This window comes from Frieseomelitta varia, unplaced genomic scaffold (assembly GCF_011392965.1).
Source record: "Frieseomelitta varia isolate USP_RPSP 00005682 unplaced genomic scaffold, Fvar_1.2 scaffold_545, whole genome shotgun sequence".
NCBI lineage: Eukaryota > Metazoa > Arthropoda > Insecta > Hymenoptera > Apidae > Frieseomelitta > Frieseomelitta varia.
This window is the reverse complement of record NW_025110307.1, coordinates 156,799-177,652: the sequence shown is the minus strand read 5'-3', so window position 1 is coordinate 177,652 and position 20,854 is coordinate 156,799. Positions and strand designations below refer to the sequence as shown.

General features: G+C 33.4%; 1 protein-coding gene across 13 annotated transcripts in view; it reads right to left on the bottom strand.

The window, feature by feature from the left end:
* Positions 1-20,854, bottom strand: part of LOC122533697 — a 189,994-nt gene that overhangs the window by 98,846 nt on the left and 70,294 nt on the right. For 11 of the 13 annotated variants that reach the window (XM_043663662.1, XM_043663667.1, XM_043663669.1 and 8 more), the window contains exons 2-4: positions 11,938-12,089; positions 11,161-11,234; positions 10,841-10,915 (exon numbers count right to left, since the gene is read on the bottom strand). In XM_043663662.1, coding sequence (XP_043519597.1) covers positions 10,841-10,915; positions 11,161-11,234; positions 11,938-12,089 — 301 coding nt within the window. Of the gene's footprint in view, positions 1-1,966; positions 2,073-10,840; positions 10,916-11,160; positions 11,235-11,937; positions 12,090-13,337; positions 13,411-20,854 lie in introns of those variants that run through there. The other 2 variants (XM_043663666.1, XM_043663674.1) reach the window with 2 other exon arrangements.

Below are 20,854 nucleotides of genomic sequence, written 5' to 3'. Positions count from 1 at the left end.
TTATTTACCTTTCAATCGTTGGTTGTTCCACGTACTGTCGCAATACCTAACAGTGTTAAATGAACAAACGAACAAACGAAGGAACCACGCGGTTGGTGGTGCATGTCGACAACAATTACGCAACGAATCGGCGAACGAATGATAAAATACGTCGGCTCGATTAATGACGTAATCGAGGCAGTAACGAGATCGTAGGAATCTCCCTCGCTTCGGCTTCTGAGCACCGACAACGCAAAAGACGAAAGACGGAAGATGGGGGCTGCGGAAATGCGGGCTTGGCCCCTTCGGGCCATGACGTGCGCCGCACCCATCCAACTGGCGTTAACTCGCGTCTCCGACGAGTTTATTCGACGTTCGTCATCGCTGAGCCAATTGTTAACGACCGATTAATATCGTGAATCGCTCAGAAGTCATACTGATTAATATCAGAAACGATAAGTTACGTGCGATTTCGTGCGGTAGTTTAGTCTGCGTGGGAGATTTCAATTTCTTCAATAAACAAAAAACGATAATACGCGAAAAGCAAGAATTTTTCTGATAGTTATTCGTTAATTAACAAATTATATATATATATATATATATATATATATATATATATACACATATATAAATCAGTGTATCTATTTATTTAACTATCAAATATCATGTATTAGGAAAATTCTTCCTTTCAATTCGTTTTCAATTTGTTTATTAGAATCTCTCGCGTTAATCGTTGTAACGTGATATACAAAAAAGAAACGAAAAGAATAAAAAAAAGAAATTCTTCTGAATGTACATTGTTCATTAATTATGAATGTGAAACAGCAGTGCAATCTCTATAAATAATGTACGACGTAGCGAGTGTTAAAAAACAATATACCGTTTACTTTCGTGAGCTTGTTTGAACTTAAAAACATTGCGCGCGTGTATATCACGACAAGTTTCATTTCCTCCTTTTTCCAATTTCTACTCTCATCTAAAAGCATTCTATTTCAAGAAAGTAATATATATATACATGTATATACTGATACACAGTATCTGAAGCATTTTTACTTTATTGATTTCGTCTTAAGAATATTGAAGTGCCTTCACTTTTCTAATTGAACGCCACATTCTACTTTATCACGAAAGTTATCGGAAAAATTGAGACGAATTCACCCATCTATAGTATGTCAAATCGTATTTTATACGATTTATTCCTCCTCCGTCTATTAAACGTTCATTTCCTGATTGCTCAACGTGCTTAATGTCATATAACACATGAAGTTCTTAAAAAAAAAAATAAAATATTTTTCATGTATCTCTTTAATTAAATAAATAACTAAATAAAATAAATAATTTTTAGTGGCTATACTATAATTATAATCAGAGATCGAATACTGATATATTTTGAGATTTCGATATTTTATCGGTATTTGAGTTAGTAATAATGTAACATAATCGCTTTCTGATTAATCCTGTTAATGCCAACATTATACGTATCGATATTTTTAAGCTATTTGCATATATACGTCAATATTGACACACAAATACTGAAATTTACACCAGTATTCTATTGTGGTATTACAAGAAATAATATTAAATATATAGTTTTCGTTTGTATGTATGGAAATGAGTGAAAAAAGAATATTTGAATATTTATGTCATTTTGTACAATTATCCCGTAAACTATAGCGATTATTATGTATTACAATTATATATATTATTATATATAATTATATATATAATTATTATATATGTTATAATACTGTATATTATTATATTTATATATTATTGTATATTACAGTATTTTATATGATAAAATATACTTGAATGATGAAAAAAGGCGTTCTAACTTGGGTACAAGAAACAGCTAAAACAATACTAACTAATTTGTAAAGCTTAGGCATAGTACTCCCATTCTTTTTCCAGAAGATGGACACGGCTTCTTGCTTCGACTTTAATCGAAGAACTTCAGAATTCGAACAAAAATTAACACTGTACATACCTTCAATAAAATTCTAACTGTAGAATAACACAGGAACAAAATTATAACTGTACGATAACTAGAACAAAACTTGTGATTCAACTGATCGCCTAAGAGCACTGTCCGTCACCAAACGACGCTGAATACTAAATTTCCCAACAACGTTACATGTTGTTCAATACTACGGACTTCGTAGTTTGTGTATATGTTTTTATTTGTAGCAGGCATTCTAGAAATGCACGACACAGACAGTTCCTGGAAGAAACTTGTTGGATGTCAATGTTTACTATCATTCATAACATTCATAACATTTTGTTTTTGTTAATATCTTACGCACTTCTCGCTAGATAAGCCATGATTCCGCTTCGACTGAAACACGATTTTATCTAATTTGACTTTCTTATAATATTTACCGGTAGAAAAAAATATAAAGTAACTTCACAGTATCCGAAGCATTTAATTTCCATAATAAAACAATTACCCAAAAATATCGGTATTTTAGCGATGTTTGTAATACCAATTCGATCTGTGATGTAACTGTGACCACGACACATAATAATACTATTATTATCATTTCATATATATTTGTCTTCAGCAAACAAATAAACAATTGTTCGCATCTTCCTAATAAATATCCTGTTTCAATTTCATTATTATTAAATTATAGTAATAAATACTTTACTTTGTACAAATATGTACGTAAATATAACTACAGAGATTAGAAGTAATGCAAATTACATTATAATTACAATATATAAATATTTTTAATATAAATATTTAGAATTCTTCCAATATTTATATAATAAAGTAATAGAAAAAAATAAAATTCCTATTTAATAAAATAATACTAAAATTCTATTCAATAAAATAATACTAAAATAATACTAAAATTTCTATCTAATAAAATAATACTGAAATTCTTATCTCTTGAAAAGATTGTATAATAAAATAATAAAATAATGAAAAAATTGTCCCATTATTTCAATATTTAAACATTCCTCACGCGACAGTCGCGTTGAAAATATCTTTACTAACAAAACGAAATGAATTTGCACACTGAATGTACCTCAAAAAAACAGCCTGTAGAGATCTTTGCACATGCATGCATGCTATTAATGCTTTGATTTATTATCATTATTAACTTTGAACAGATGAAGAATATAATAAATATGACAATGATGCAATCCCGTTGTTCCAATCGTGTTTTGCAACTGTGAATGCTAATTCCTGTGGATTATTCCTTTGGGTATAATCCACGCTGGAATAATTTCATTTAGCTAATGGAGATCAATATCTCATGAACGCTATCCCGCTTATGAAGTAACGTACATCTTTTCGATTCCATTTTCAACGCGAACAAATGTTTCACTATATTAATTGATTAAATACAAGCCACACTTTAATACAATATTAAACAAACAAATATTTAAATACTAATAATATTTATCTACCTTTAAATCAAACACCACAATTTAAGAGATGATTATTTTCAGTGAACGTAATAAATATACTAACGGTTCAATACATTAGCAAATAAATTAATATCAATATCATTTGTCATATTTTTCTATTGTTAATATTTATTAATTACTCATATTATATTTGTTTAATTTTCTAAGATTATCGATCTTACTTTACAATTTTATCGACCATTATTATTAAAAATGATCATCTCCTTAATTGGCGATATTTCATTACGTGGCTGCTTGATGCAGGTGTTCTCATTTTAGATTGATAAGAATCGCAAGGAATCGATTAAAATCATTACCGAATCTCGCTATCAGCAATCTGTGGCTTAATGGCTGTTGAACTGAGGCTAGGGCCTCTTCAAGAAGTAGTTTAGCACAGTTTGGGGGTTATTAGGTTAGTGAACTGCGTCGTGATGAACCGTAATGTTTAACACGTTTGTGAGAGAGAATTTGCAAAGTACAGTAACAAATGAAATCTTGCAAAGTTCACTACTTCGAAATAAAAAGGAAATATTCAGCTAATATGTTAATTCGTCATTTAATTTCCGAATTTAATTCCTAACTAGTAACTGTAGATTAGTTTGCACTCTATATTTCAGGTTCTATACTATAATATAGTGAAAATTGTGTAGAAACAAATGACTGATTTAATTCAGATTTAATCTAAACTTTGGTATCTGAAAATTCATTACGCAGGATAATTTATGCAGGTGTTGCAATGAAAACCGTGCCTCGGTAATTGGATAGTGAGAAGATAAAATCTTGCGAGGAGATTTGAATTTGTATCGCTGACACTTGAACGATTTTGTGCCAGAAAGTTTTGGATTTGGAAAAAAAGAAAAGTCAATGTAGAATTCTCCAATGACCACGAAATTTCTAAAAAAAAAAAAAAATAGATATCGTAACTATAAATAAATACGTACACTCTCGCTCAAAAATGTCAGCAGATTTTGTATTTCTATTATTCTCGACATATTATTATCACGAATAACAAAATTTTTCAATAATTCTTACAAATATCTATTTACAGATAATACAATTTTGATTTACAGATCCTTCGTTGTACAAAGTATTGCATAATTTCTTCAATTTTGAAATATAAATTTGAGATATAAATACACAAATAGTATAGTATATACTACGTATAATATTAACAAGATTTTTGAGCGAGGAGGTATATATCTTTCCACGGAATTGCGCAGAAAAAAAGAAATAGTTACACTCCGCGGCACGCGTAAAGTGAGTAAAATAACAAGTAACGCAACACTACGACGAAGAAAATTAATCCCCTGTCACGGATAATCAATCGAAACCATACCGTTCGTTACAGCGACGTCAAACGGTGGATCGAAGTTTCCATCAAAACGGACAAGTCCCTCCGTCCCTCCGTTCATCGAAACTTCGCTTCTGCCAATTCCGTCAATCACGTCAGTCCCTTCCAGTGGCTCGCAATTTTTCATCTCCTCCGACGTTTCTCTGAAACCGATATTCCTCGTGTTCTCGCCACTCTCTTTCTCGTCGAACATCTCTCCTCCGGCATCGTCGTGCTCGTCCTTGAAACGAACAGTTTTGCCCTCGTTTGCGTTAAAACCGCTGCCACGGCGAACACCGTCGAGCTTCCTGTTCTTCAAAATCGGCGCCCGAACGAACAGATCGATCACAGTGCGCTCGATGTCCACCGTGCCGGCGCAGAGCCCTTGGAAATTGGATTTCCTTGCCCGAAATATCCGCTCGACGCCGTCCCCATCGCAGTTTTTCATTCGTAAAGCCGGATTCTTCGGCGTGGAGACGGATTCGCCGGCGATCGGTATGGCGACGGTATTCATCCTCCTCAGGTCCAACGTGTTTAGCTTGTTTTCCAAGTTCTGCCTGGCCTCGTCGACGTTCCTGAAGCAGGGTGGCGGCTCGACGAGAAACTTCAGCGCTTCCAACTGTTCGCTGTATTCACGCTCCAACTCCCCCCGGCTTAGCTCGCCGCTTCCGTTTCCGTCTTCCAGCCGGCTGCCGTTAGTTAACCCGGCCGCGAGAATCCCCGACCTCGCCACCATTTTTCCACCCGCGTCCTTGCCATATCCTTGCACCGATCCGCAACCGACGACAACGTCGTCCAATCGATCTCTCCTCGTTCTCCGATGCCCTCCGATCTCCAGCCTCGTCCTCGGTCCGTTTCTCATCCTTCCGTTTCGTTTCCACGAGGCGCGCAACGAGCGAACCATCGCCATAAATCGCGACCCCGGACTGACGGACTTCGATCTCGAGCGGCACGCGAACTTCGAGGGTGGTTTGTCGGTGACCAGAGGATCCGAGACTCGCGAGCGGCCGGTCAAGCATCGCGAACAATCGAGAAACCTCATCTTGCGAACGGGAGGGTGGAGTGAGACGCCGATTTCAACCAGGTTGGTTGTCACTCGAGGGTGATTCGTTCAGACTCGACGAGATACCTCGGGTATGGCTCGACGACGGCTGATGCGGTTGGAAAACGATTTCCAGTTTACATTGCAATCGAACCGCGAGAACACCGGAATTTACCTTGGAATTCGTTTCGCGCGTGGACCACGGTCGGCTGTCGTGTTTGCGGAATTTTCTTATTTGCTTTCGTGTCCGCGTGATCGAGTGACGTTGTTACCGATGCGATGGATACAATTAACGAATATTTTTGGCATATTTGCGTTAATTAAAGGAGCTTTTATCAATATACGGATTTGTTTTAGAGTTTAGGTAGTTGCGTAATTGTGAACAGCTAATGGGACTTAAAAGTGTCCTATTTATATATTTATATATTTATATATTTACTTTGTATATATATTTATATATATATATATATATTTATTCATAGAGGATTTTTATGTATGATTTCTGTCATCAGTTAGTGTCTTTCAAGCATCTTTTGTTAATTCATGATTTTCTTATCAATGCACATAATACGTTCTGTGATCCATTCTATTATTGATCAGACTTCAATTATAATTAGAAATACGTGTTTATTTGTGCTTTATTTTAACGTTTCGCACAGCACATGCAATACATTCATAAAAGATTTTTGTATTTGTTCGAACATCTTTGTGAACAATTTCTATTATTAGTTAACAAACTTAAATTACAATTAGATAATTATAATTCTGTTGTATATTGTTTTAACATTTTTCGTATGACACATGTGGCAGATATACTTATAAAATATTTCTGTATCCACTAAAGTACTTTTATAAACCATTTTTACTATCAGTTAGTTATTTATTATATATTAGTTAGTTATTTATTATATATTTATTATATATTAGTTATATTAGTTAGTATTATATTTATTATATATTAGTTGGCCATATTAATTAGTATTATATTTATTATATATTAGTTAGTTATTTATTATATATTTATTATATATTAGTTAGTATTATATTTATTATATATTAGTTGGTTAGTTATTATATATTTATTATATATTAGTTAGTTATTTATTATATATAAAGTTAATTATTTCAATTATAATCACAAGTATGTCTCTGTATGCTCTGTGTATATATCTGTGCTCATGACACGGCTTGTTCATTCCCTTTCTATTTTCAGTTTCTTCTCTTGCATTATCAATTAGTATGCGTACGAACCTCTCGTTGATTTCTAACTTACGAATATAATTCACAAAAAAAAGTCTTCATGTTTGTTCTAAGGATCATTCCTTACATCACCGATTAAACTACATATAACTAAGCACGAAATGAATCTCTCGTTAATTCGTTATCTGTCTCGTGCGACACGCATAATGTAACTCGTAAAAACTTTCCATATATTCGTCGAAATACCTTCGTGAGGTGTTTCATCCTCGATTATATATAATAATATCTCGATATCTAGTGTCAATTCGTAATTTTATTGTGCTGACATTTAAGTCCCGCAGCTCGTGATGAAAAGTTCAACAGCAACAGCTGAAAAACAGAGAATATCGCTCCTCGTATTTTTACACGGAAGAACCATCGACACCGGTTTCACAACAGACCGTCCGTTAAGGTTCGAATCGCTTTGGTATTGTGTTCGAAAGAACATATCCGTTTTCAATCATCGATGAATCCAATAGTTCCGGCCTGAATTACGTAATTCAGCTGCGTAATGCGTTTAGCGGCAAAGCACGAAAGTCAGGCGAATAGATCGCGATACGAGATTTCCGGCTCGGCTCGATTCCTCGTTTGAACTTTCCAACGTTTAATTATCGAAACTATCCGATGCAGCTTGTGAAACATTGTTCCAGCTTCCCGTTTTTGCGTACCCGCTGCCGTATTGACACAATTTCCGATCGATCAGCCGTGCTGCAACGCTCGCAAATCCTCGCCGCGAATGCATTGAAATTCGTTTCGTTTCGTTCCTTCACAGTTTCCTGTTTGCACAAAATCGGGGGGATTTCTAATAACGAAAACTGGAACCGACGTAACCACCAATTCGACTCTGTTTTCTATTTTTTTTTCTCTTTCTTTCTTTCGTTTCTTTTTTGGGGATACACCATCACTCAGAAATAACGTTTAATTTGCTTTTTTTTTTTCCTCTTGCAGAATGTAATTTAACCGGTTCAGAATCAAAACCGAAACGTTTCATTTGAAATTCTTTTAATTCGTATTATTAAAAATATTATCAAATTCTTTTAATTTATTTTATTATATGTGCTGCATTATGTCATATATCAATTTTATTATCGATTATACCATGTCCTCTATATAATTTCGTGAAATTTCTTTAAATGAAAATTTATTTTCTTAGCTCATTATGATTTTACGCAGTGAATTTACAAAGTAAATTTTCAGCAAATATCTTTATAATTACGAAGCTGATAATCTTTTGATCAAGTGTAGTTAGTACTTCTAAGCGATAATGTGTACAACACTCTTGCGAAGAATTTCACTTCCTTAATCTATCAGTTCAGAATCTCCACGAACAAATCGCGAGAGAACATTTATTACGAATCGATCAATCGAAAATTTCGTTGTGGAACATTCAGACTTATACTTTCATATCTTTTATTATGCATCATTTCAATCTAAAGTATGAAAATGCGATTGAAATGTTTCGAATGTATGATAAAGATAATATTACGGAACTTTATAAGTTAATCGTTTATTCTAAAAAGTTTGTTCGAAAACCCAACAACGACTTTCATCAAGAAATTCGTCGAATCTCACGATCTCACGATCTCACGATCTCTCGATAATTCTTCCACGAACAAAACCCAGTTCCAGATAAATCCGACCAACTCGCACGCAATCGAGCAACGAATCACCCTTCTCTAAGTTTCGAAGTCCTCTTTCGAGATTTCCGTTCATTTTCATTCGGGACTCGTCGAGTGCGAGCCGAGACGATCGATCGACAGCCACAGTCACAGGTTTCCAAAACGGCGAACGAAGCGAACGCACGTGGCGCCCGTGCCGATCCGGCTATGTAACAACAACAACGAGTCCAGTATTCTTCAGAACTTGGGCGACACCAGTCCATTCGAACCTGCGACTTTCCCGCTTTGAACAGTCCCAGAATCGAAAACGAAACCGACACGAGACGGCACGCCGGACAAAGCGTGTTCGAACACTGGCGCATAGTAGGTGGATTGGAAACGGGTGGTTCGAAAAGGAGGAAGAGGGTCTCACCTTCTGGGGCGTCTTCCAAGTGAAGGAGGGTGCGGCATCGTCGTGGAAACGCAAACAGAAACGTATGAATGCGATGGTGCTGGTGCACCTTGCCTAGCTGGGTGCGTTCGTGTGACCGATTGTGGCAGGTGTGGGTTAGGCTCTATGGTGTTTGAGAGCGTGTACGGACGTTGGGCATAAGTGAACCGTGGGCATACGCGTTGCACGTGTGATCAACGTCGCGTGACGACACACCGATTCGCAGGAAAGAGGCTCGCGATTGTGAATCGGGCCGAGGATACGTGTGCCCTATGTATCATGATTCTGATCGGCTCGTATTTGCCGCAACAGCACGTGAATGATTGTAGAAAAATGTACAAATCGATGACAAATTGATCAAGTGTGAGATATAAGTTGCGAGACGTTCATGTAATTACAGTTTCTGGCCAATTAGAATTAGAGTCAATGGAAATTTTTAATATCTTTTACTTTTAGGAGTTATCCATCCTATCCCAGGTACTTACAACAGTGAGTGAATTTTATCAGAATTTACAAATTAATACAGCCTCTGGATAACGAGTTATTTGTCACTGTCTCACTAAAGCCACAGTAAAATATTAGCAATCAAATCATAATAAAAATTAGTAACAAGAATAATTAGTAAAATTAGTAATAAAATTTTAGTAATGACGTTCATGTAATTACAGTTTCTGGTCAATTAGAATTAGAGTCAATGGAAATTTTTAATATCTTTTACTTTTAGGAGTTATCCATCCTATCCCAGGTACTTACAACAGTGAGTGAATTTTATTAGAATTTACAAATTAATACAGCCTCTGGATAACGAGTTATTTGTCACTGTCTCACTAGAGCCACAGTAAAATATTAGTAATAAAATCATAATAAAAATTAGTAATAAGAATAATTAGTAAAATTAGTAATAAAATTTTCAGTAATAAATTTACTATAATTAGTAAAATTAGTAATTATATAAAGATTGCAACAAAATTAAATTGTTCAGATAAATGTTTAAGTAAACGAGTTTTAAGGGATAATTATGAAGAGGAAATTTCGATCTTCTAAACTACGATAGATTTAATAATGAAAAACTGTTCAAAAATATACCATGAACGTCTTGCTAGAAGAATTTCAAATTACTGAAATTATCTCAGTTAGATTTCAACTGAATATTCTAGCCGTAGTCATTAAATAAATTAAATTTTTTACAAAAGTTTTGAAACCTTTCAGTGAAAAGAACTGTGTAGAATCGTGCATTGTTCTCATAATTCAAATTCAGAAATTTAGAGATTGTCGTATTTGCCAAGGTTCGATTATATTTGCTCGTCTTCTCGACTAAAATAGACTAAAGAGGATCAAAAAATATTATTTATCAGGGGATTTTGTACATTTGTTTCAACTGAACGTGCTTCACGGGGTAAATTCATTTAAAGATTAAAACGCAACGTACTCAGTCTGTTATTTCAATTTTTGCATCGATTATTTGTTTCACAAGCAAACAGCGGAGTAATTGATTATTTCTTTGTACGTATATCACTCGTGTATGTACACACTGGTGGATTTATCGTGATATATCGTGGGATAAAGCATCGCGCGTCACGTGCTCAATTAATTAACAAATTTATTCTATCATCTGAACATGTATAGATTGCTTCAAATCTATGCAAATAACGAGAATTCACGTTCCTATTAACTGCATCAACAGTAATAAATAGACTGCGAATTTTTATGCACTTACTCCGTACTTGTCTCCGTATTTATGTAATTTATTAAAAAATAAATTAACAATATGAAAGATCACTCACTTGTTTCGTTCTTCTTTGAATCTGTCGTTACGATGCGAGTATTCGACGTAGTCGTAGTTTTCGTTGTCGTCGCCTCTGTAACACAATAAATCAAAAATTGTTTATACATGTTTCATTCTTATCTAGAAAGTAAAAATAATTGAAGAGTTGAAGAGAATACAGTTGAGAAGCTTTTTACTTTTAATGCAAATATTTCCAACATAGACAGATAATTTAATTCTTAAACTTTATTTGAAGCTTTGGGATGTCATTTTGGGATGATTTAATGTACTAATTATATTGTAATGATCAGTGTATTAATAATTGAAAGACAGACTTACTGCTGAGAATTTCGGTTGTATTTTCCTGCAGACTACTTCTATAAATTCGTCTTTTCGGAGAGCCAATATTTTCCCTGTAAACGAAAATAGGATTCACATTATTTTAAAGTTGAATAAACATATTTATTATGCATATCAGTTTATTTTGATTGCTCCATTTAAAGTATAAGCAGACGAGACTCGTCTCTAATAACTTTCAGTTCGATTAGTGAAATTAATGAATGGAAATTGAAGCGATCGGAAAAGAATTCAAACATTTTGTCAAACGATAAGTTATAATTACACAGAATGACAATTCTTACATTTCAATTCTACCTCGGATCATTTTTCTCTTTAATTCCACTGTTAATAAGTTTTTTAAATTCTAAGAATTACAAAAATGTTATTGAACATTTATTGCAACTTTGTGTTATGCAATTATCTTTATTACTTGTTTTCAAACTTGTTTCAAATTTGAGATACAAAATGTCGAGAGCCGCAGTAATGAAGACTGATTCGTTAAATGATCAATTCACTAAGTACGAGTAAAACTCATTGTCAACGTGAAAGAATGAGTTTTTAATTAAATAATTACTATAACAAGTAAACCCAGTATCTAAATGTTATTTCGCGGAAGTGTATCATCTCGTTGCGTATCGTTGCTTCGTGCTTTACAATTAGTGCATACGTAAACTTAGTTAGTGAAATTAGGATATCTGCGAGGCGAGCGGACAAATTTCATTCGTTAATAAACAGTGGGGGAGGGGGCGGTGGAGAGAAATATGTAAAACGACTTACTGATTCAAACCGAGCTTCAAGTATTCGCCGGCGTTTCGTAAGAGTGCATGTGCTTCGCTGTTCGTTAAATCCCGGGTAGTTCTTCCATTTATGCTACTAATTAAATCACCCTCTCTCACCCCCTGTTGAGCTGCTTTGCTGCCTGGATTAACCTGCAACGAAAATTCAAATTTGTACCTCAATTAGAATGAAATTTGTGAGCCGTGCGTTTCGTGCACTTCAATTCACTTCTTAATTTATATAAGCGGAATGTGCCGCGCTTTTTCTTCTTTTCTTTTTCTTTAAAAAGGAAAAATTATCGTTACAGGCCAGTGTTAAGAGAAAGCTACAGTACGTGTCTTGCATCAGAGGAACGTAACTGCAAAGAATTATATAAGTAATTATAACGTCAGATTTTATTTGTTACGTTCGGCGAAATCGTTAGAAATTCAAAAATTTGTATATCTAGCGGATGTTTATGCAATTTTATACTTTTATCTGTAGAAATTAGTTTCATTTAATGCTCTACCTTGCGACATTTTACATAGTTTTGCACGTTTTTATGTGAATTATTATTTTATAAATTCTTGGAATCTTAAATTTCTCAAAAATGCATTAACATCCGAAAAACGATTTATTAGTTAATTTTTATAAAACTTTTAGTTGACAAACTATTTATACAGTTCTTGTAAATAATATTAATAAAATAGTAGAAAATTCTAAAAGAAGAAAATTGAGAAATTATTTGAATAAAGACTGGCTGTTAGACAGTTTTGTCTTTGTGAGAATTATTGTTAACAAATAATAATTATGGATCAGAAGTAACTGACAAGCACCTCCATAATGGACATGGAAAACAAGTAATACATCATCTCACCTAGACAACAAGCGTATACATCAAATATTTTCCATTGATAAGCTATATATAAGTTGTCAACCTTATTTAATAAGTTAATCAATCATTGTCACTTTACTGATATTATTTTATAACATTACATTATGTTCATTTATACATTTTACTATACACGGTACAGTGGATACTTTGTATAAATTACATTATATCATAAATTATTAAATTCTATGTAAAGCATATTATATTTATATCTTTGCGATATCTATCCGATACATTGTACTTATTTTTACACTCTCGCGTTTCTCTTAATATAATATAATAAAAATCCGTAGTCCACTAATGAAGTTGAAACGATATATTTATAGAAAGTTCTTACAGGAGAACTAACTAATTTCGAGCGAGTTCAGTGTAAATGTCCACGCTGTGTCAAATAGTTCATATTCTCGAAGATATGCCTGTGAGAAAAAATGGTGAAGAGGCAACGCGGACGATGAACAACATGAAAGATGAACCGCGTTCGTCTCGAAATTTACTCATTAAACTTTAGTTTGCCGCTTAAGATTCTCACCGTGTAGCTGCACTTTCGTTGTCCCGACGCTCGAAACTTCAGCATGGTTGGAACTTCCTTCACGTACCGGGGCCTGTCGATATGTCAATAAGAACAACAACGAGGATCGTAACAAGCAATTCCCAGCTTCGCCTACTACTTTTTTCTTCCGCCAAGCTAAGTTTCAGCGAACGTTAATTAAAAAAGGTAGAGGTAAGCTGCAAGATAGCCTACGATATAAATCACTGAAGTAGAAATATTTCGATTTTATAGCTGTCGAATCGTTTTACAGATATATATATATATATATATATATATATATATATATATATATATATATATATATTACTGATATTAACAATTGTGTTAATATTATTTTATCATCATCAAATTAATGAACTCATAAGCAAAATGCGACTGTCAAATTTCCCACAAATACATAAAATATCACCATGTAGGTTCTCCAATTTCCATTAAATTATACCAACTACGATTAATCCTTGTCGTCAGCTAAAAACTACTTGTCGCGAGTGAATAAATAAACCAAGGTAAACTGCTTATCTCGTCAGGTTCGTGCGATAAAATCATTAATCAAAGGAATAAATTTCCAGGGGAGGGGAGGGGTTGAAAGGTCAATTATAACGAGAGAGCTCTCGCGGATCAGGAGATCCGAGTTATCGAAAGTCGTCGACCACGCCGTTGAAACAGGTGCGAGAAGCGTCGACTGAGCTCGAATTGAAAAATTGCGACGATGAAGCACGGTGACAGCGACGTGGAAGGAGAAACGGAAACCGAGGAAATTGTTGAAAAGCTGCGCGACGCGGCGCTTTGCGCGTGTGCGAATGTATCGCCGTCACATCGACGCGAGTCTTTTCAACCAACGTAACAACACGGTATCTTCTCTGACTGAGGCTCCGTTCACAATTTCCGCGCAAATTACTCGTAAATTGTAATTGTCACTGTCACCGTCGGCGAACAACTTTTCATCCCTGCTGGGGAAGAAGAAAAATTCTGCCTTCGTCCGTTTTTTTAACTTGATCTCTTGAGGCGATGAATTTTTAATACACCTGTTGTATTTGCGAACTGTCGAAATTTTGAAAAACAAGATCAACAATAATAATATAGATAACGATAAATCTGAGCTCGTTTTAAAACTCGAAGCATTCACTTGTAAAACGCGCCATTCAGACATTTTTCATATCGCGTAATGGATGGAGAAATGAAGACAAATAAATAACAGCGCGTACAGAACGTTGAGAAACTTTTCTCTAGAATGGATTCGAAGATTGAAGCCTCCCCTTTACAATGATGTCCGAAGTCTTTCCTAAATCTTGACGTATGATTTCATTTCGCCGTTTTATCAAATTTTGAGTGTTGGAAAATTCGTGAAATTTTCATAATAAACATATATTCGTTTTTGCTCGATAAAAAAATAAAAAAAATTCATCGATTGAGCAATACCACTCTATGTATTTACTTTTTATAGTGCAGTTGTATTTCTAAGAAATAGAAGTGATTTTAAAATATTCAAAATACCATTATTGTCAGAGTGAACGTTAAATTCATGGAGATTGCATACAAATCCACGATCTAATAATTACTTCGGCCCATGTGATATTATTTTTACAAGTTACGAGCAGGTTTGACTAGTTTACTCTACAGCTTCTCTAATTTCAGGTTTCATTTTCTTCTTGATATTTATTTTCGATGCCATGTTCTGAATACATTATTATACACTCATACATTATTATACTACGTAAATATAGATTTAGCGGTTTCTAAATACTGATTAGAAGTATTATCCTGTTTTCCATTTTATTTTAATTACGTAAAACAAATAACAACAAATTTTAACGGCAATTTCAGCTTACAAATATAAATTAAAAAAAATTACTGGCAGAGTAATCCTTCGATTTGTAATTATTTTAATTGTACAAAAGAAATGATAGAAAATTATATCTGATAACAAGAAATCAAGTTTCTACAAACTTTAGGAAATAGAATGTAAAAATCGTTGGTTAAAAATGTAAAATCGATTAAATATCAAGAATAAATGAGATCGTGGAAACATTTAAAAATGTTTCATGCATCACTTCTCGTAATGCAATTTTCTGTGTGTGTCTCTCTTTTGAAAAGCATGTGTTTAAATACTTTTTTAATAAGAAATCAATGTTCACTCGAGTTACACGATTTCTAATGTAATTTCAGTGTATAATTTTTCCTAACATTAAATTTAAATTTTTTTAATTCTTCTTCTGAATGCGTTTTCTTTAATATTTGACGATTCTCAATAGAAAAGAGAAGAAATTACTTCAAATAAAATAAAATAATAGAATTTAGAATTTTAGGAAACGGAGAAATTTTATTGCATTCAATTTTTTATAAAATCAAATTTGAAACTCGAACTGAATTTGTAAGGAAATTACTTTGTATCTAATAAAATGAAATAATTGTGAGAAAATAGAAAAAGATCTCTTTGGAAACAAGGAAATAGCGTCTACGATTAAAAAAAGCTATAATCAGCATATTAGCAAACGAACTGACTTACCGACTTGAAACAAACGCATGATTGCATAGCGCGCTATTCTCGAGGAACACGGACAATCACTGAACTACAAATGAAAGAGCCTAGGTTTTACCGATCCGGAAGTACTCGACGTGTAATCATTATTACATGATAGAACATTATATAAAATTCATTCGTATTTTATGAAATCAATTTCATTTGAAATCTGTTCGATAATTTACTAATTTTATAATTTTATAATGCTACTTATACGATTCTATTATAAGATTTATAAAGAGTTCTTAAAAGAATATTTTTTCAAAAATATCTATATCTATACTAATTTCTGCCAATTACTGAAAATTTCTATACGATTCATATTGTAATTTCTCGTCATTATATTTCACTGCGATCAAATAATAATTGTTGTAAATGCCTAACACGTAAAATAATTAGGTAATTAGGAATATTCTGTATCAGAGCAAAATTCAGAAATCTTTCAATTATTTCCTTCATAGTGAGGATAAAAATATAATAAAAAATGATAATAAAATAAGCAAATGGAATTGAGTCAAGGGATAAGATATCCAAGAGTTCATTACTTCAGAGAATTGGAGTTTCAGGCTACGCTGAAACAGCAGACTGCCCATTGGGAATACAGTACAAACTATCTGCAGAAACCAACTGCGATCTATATACGTTATATACATATATTTGCTATTCGTATATCCGAATGAATTAATTTGTTGCCGCTAAGAGACATCGTTATCATTCATTAAAATTGTTATATAAGTTACAGGCAAACCTGCATGTCATGCATTAGGTCACGTGTTGAAAACTCGTGTTACACTTTATTGCAATCGACACGTATGAAAATGACAGAAACAAATAAATATTCACCTCAATTTCCTAGATATATCTAGCTTTCAAATGAAACAGAAGAGAGATGAAAAAAATTAAAAATGACAGAGTTCAGAATTCATTTAACACGACACGACTAAATAGAGTCACCAACCACGTACGAAACCTATGATCAATTTTCACGCGTGAAGAATACAAATAAAGACACGCTTTCCCTCTCATTTAAATACGCACACCTCTCAAATAAAACGAGAACCGAGGAAAGGTTCAAATTGTCTGAGGAACGCGTGTGAGAAATTTGTACAAATAATTAGAAAAGGACGTGTCTTCGAGTGAAACGAGCGAGATGGAGACAATTTGAAAAGCTAAGGGAAGGAGACGAACGGGGGCGTGAATTCGCCTAATAACACACCGAGCGTAACCGCGGTGCGGCCGGGTCTAAAAGTCAAGACCAGGAAGAAATTAAAATGAGAAACGTCACGCGAAGTCTCGCTGACGATAATTCAGGAAAGTGTGCGAACTACCCGCGGCTATAACCATCGCGCACAGCCCATTCCCATGATCGCTTATTTCGTCCGTTCGCGCTCCGAGTTAGCCATCGCATCGGCGACGCCTTCCTCGCATCCTTTGCACGGAAATTCCCCTCTCTCTCACTCTGTCTCTCTCTCTCTCTTTTGCTTTTCTCTCGCTTCCTACCATCCGACCGTTCGTGCCATCTCCAACCAGCGGTATTTCCTCTGTACAGTGCATTCCACTTTCTTCGCCAGCAGCTTTTTCAAAGTTCGAACGTGACTTGTCAACGGGGGACCGTGAACAAGGACGGCTTGCGAACGTAGCGTGTGCTACCTGGAATGTGCAGGGCGTTTCCGATTAGGCGGTACAAGTGGAAAGAGGGTGATTCCACGTGAAAAGTTAAGTCGAAACGAAGGCACAAAATTGTTTCCTTTTTTTTTTTTTTTTTCAAAGCTTCGTTTTCGAATCGAAAAAATTAAGTTTGAATTAATTGAGTTTCGAGCGTTGCAAGCATTGATTCACGTCGTGAATTAAATTTAGCTTGGAGTTTTTATAATATATGTTTGTAATTGTATTTTATAGTATTTTTAATATTTATAATATTTATTATATATTATTAATATTTATAATATTTATTATATATTATTAATATTTATAATATTTATTATATATTATTAATATTTATAATATTTATTTTATATAATATCAATTTTATAAATTTTATAATATATAAATATTTTATAAATATTTATATTTATATATTATTTATAAATATATATATAATATCAATTTTATAATATATAAGTATTTTATAAATATTTATATTTATATATTATTTATATTATAAATATTTATTAATATATAAATTTTATAATATATAAATATTTTATAATATCTATTATATAAATTTTATAATATATAAATTGATGTTTTATAATATCAATTTATATATTTTATAATATCAATAATTATGATATAAAAAAGGATAGAAAGTAATTATTGAAATATCACAAATAAGAAATTATAATAATACGTGGGGTGAAAAATTACTTATTACAGATACGTTGAACGTTTCACGCATTTCTGCCTGCAAACGCAGATGAATCCGCGGTCCATTTAGAAACAACAAAAATTCATGAAAATCCGAATAAATTCCAGAAGAGAGAATCTTCGAAAAATCGAATCATTTTTTCATCAGATACTGTTTTTTTTTTTTTTTCCACCGCGTGTTTAACGCGTTTCGTCCATCTGAACGAAAACATCTATCCGCCGATGCATTTTCGATCGGCGAAATGTTCATATCCGATTAACGTGTTCGCCAATACTCAAGTGCATGATCGCCTAAAGCTCTCCGATTCGAATTTGCGAATTCATCCCGGCGGAAATTCTCGCGATATCGGGAGGAAAAAAATAAATTATATTTTTTTTCCTCGTGTTTTCCAATCGCATTAAAAAAACAAGGAAGTTATGGTTGTTCGTAGGTATTTTATAAACGCTGTGTCGAACAGTTTGTGATTTATTTTCGGTCACGGAGAAACTTCTTCGACCGATGAAAAGTTAAATCGACCCAGTTTCCGTTTTTTTTATTTTTTTTATTTTTTTATCAAGCAGACTAAGCACTTTTTCGCGACGAGATTGTATTCTTTTTTTTTTTTTTTACTTTTAAACAATAATGTTGACGTTAGACGAGGAGTGACAAATTGCTGAAGAAATTAAAAAGTACTTTTCTCCTTTCCAATGACAAGATTACATTTCTTATTCTCTGTCCTTTTTTCCGCGTTATAACGTGTTCTTTTACAAATATTAACGTTAGGTGTAAAAATTAGTATCTTTCGTAGCATTGACTTTCAAAGTATACATATTTTTACGAAGCATACACCTTTTACTTCTTGATAAAAATATGTTTTAATTGTAATTTAGATCAAGAATATCTCGAAAATTCTAAGAAATTCCTTCAAGTTAGCTCCCATTAATGTTCTGTAACAGCAACGTTAACAGTTCTTACATTTAAGAAAGAGAAAGCGAAATTTAAAATTTACAATGCCTGAAATAAAATTTAAGATATGTACAGTGAGTGTTGAAGGTATTCATGCACTCAGCGAAGAATTGTCAATATTTTAAACTCTCGTTTAAACTTTTTAAAGAAAACAATCATACGACTCATTAGAATCAAATTTTAAGGAATTGCTATAGAGGGGAGACTTCAATCTTCAGAGACTGTGACAAACTTGGTAATGAAAAGATTTGTTCAGTATTCTCAGCGACGATTAAACTTTCACGACTTGCACGAATAAATTTACTCCGTTACGTGATGTAAAAACATCTCTGAAAAAAAACCAACTTACTTTTAGCTTCGCGCTTAAAAGTAAACTCGATCGAATTATTCTACAATTTTTTCTTTTTTTTCTCTTTTTACGAACGTTAGAACAATTTTTTTCTTTTTAAACGTCGACGAATACTTTCTACGCTCACTGTACACAGTGTACAAAAAAGAAACACCTATTTTCACCAAGTTTGAAATTCGATTACCGACGAATGAAATTAATTAACTGATAAACGCTGATCTCCTTCGTATCGCTCGTCGATGTTCTCGACTTAAACCGACTTCACTCGGGCTTAGACGCGAGAACTTGACGATGCGAGAACGTGGATTAACGTTAACGAACGATCGAATCTTGCCTTTCATCGAAAAACGTGACAAATTACTCGCTGAAAAATTGATTGCGAGTTTCTTTGAAACCACCGCACCTTGAGGCGTTTGAATCGAACAACGATTGAATCCCTCCCTTAATTGAATGTCTTGCAATCAGTCAAGTGTCTTTCGGCTAAGTGGCACGGACGTTTAATTCGCTGATGAATATTTATAACGTCTTCGCTCCCGCGTAGCTCCCTCTAAGAGAACAGAAAGAATCGGAGAACTGTTTGGCGGCGAAACGTTATTTCTGCGCAACGTTCGAGAACTTCTTATCGATCAGAATATTCACAGGCTGTTCAGACGGAGGCATCGCCATCAGATGGATGTTTAGTTTGAACGATGAAGAAATAAAATGGTTCGGGGGCTATGGAAGAGTTGTTGAGCGAGCAAAATAGTATAATTGTGTAGTGCCAGTGACGAGAAACGGAATATGGCGGGGTTTCACAGATTTTCAGGATAATTTTACTCTGTAAATACGAAATACTCAATACGATATATACGAATATAATATTCTAATAACAATCTTCTAGTATTTGAATATTTTGAAACGTATAATATACGTAGTGCTCTTGAAATTGACAATTTTCTTAGTTTAGCATTTGACTCAATCTCCAAAAATAAATAATAAGTAAAATTTATTCTGTACCTTTTGTATCAGGGTTAATTAATTAATTTTAATAATTTTAATTATCTCAAAAGTAAATGTTCTAACTATATGTATATTATTTTTTTGTAGAATAAAAAAATAATATATATATATATATCTAATCGAACTAATAGAGAGGCAAAAGTACTCTCAAAAGTATTTATTTATTTACTAAATAAATGTAAATGTTCTAACTATATATATATTTTTGTAGAATAAAAAAATAATATATATATCTAATCGAACTAATAGAGAGGCAAAAGTACTCTCAAAAGTATTTATTTATTTACTGTTCAAGAAACTTGGGTCCAATGAGA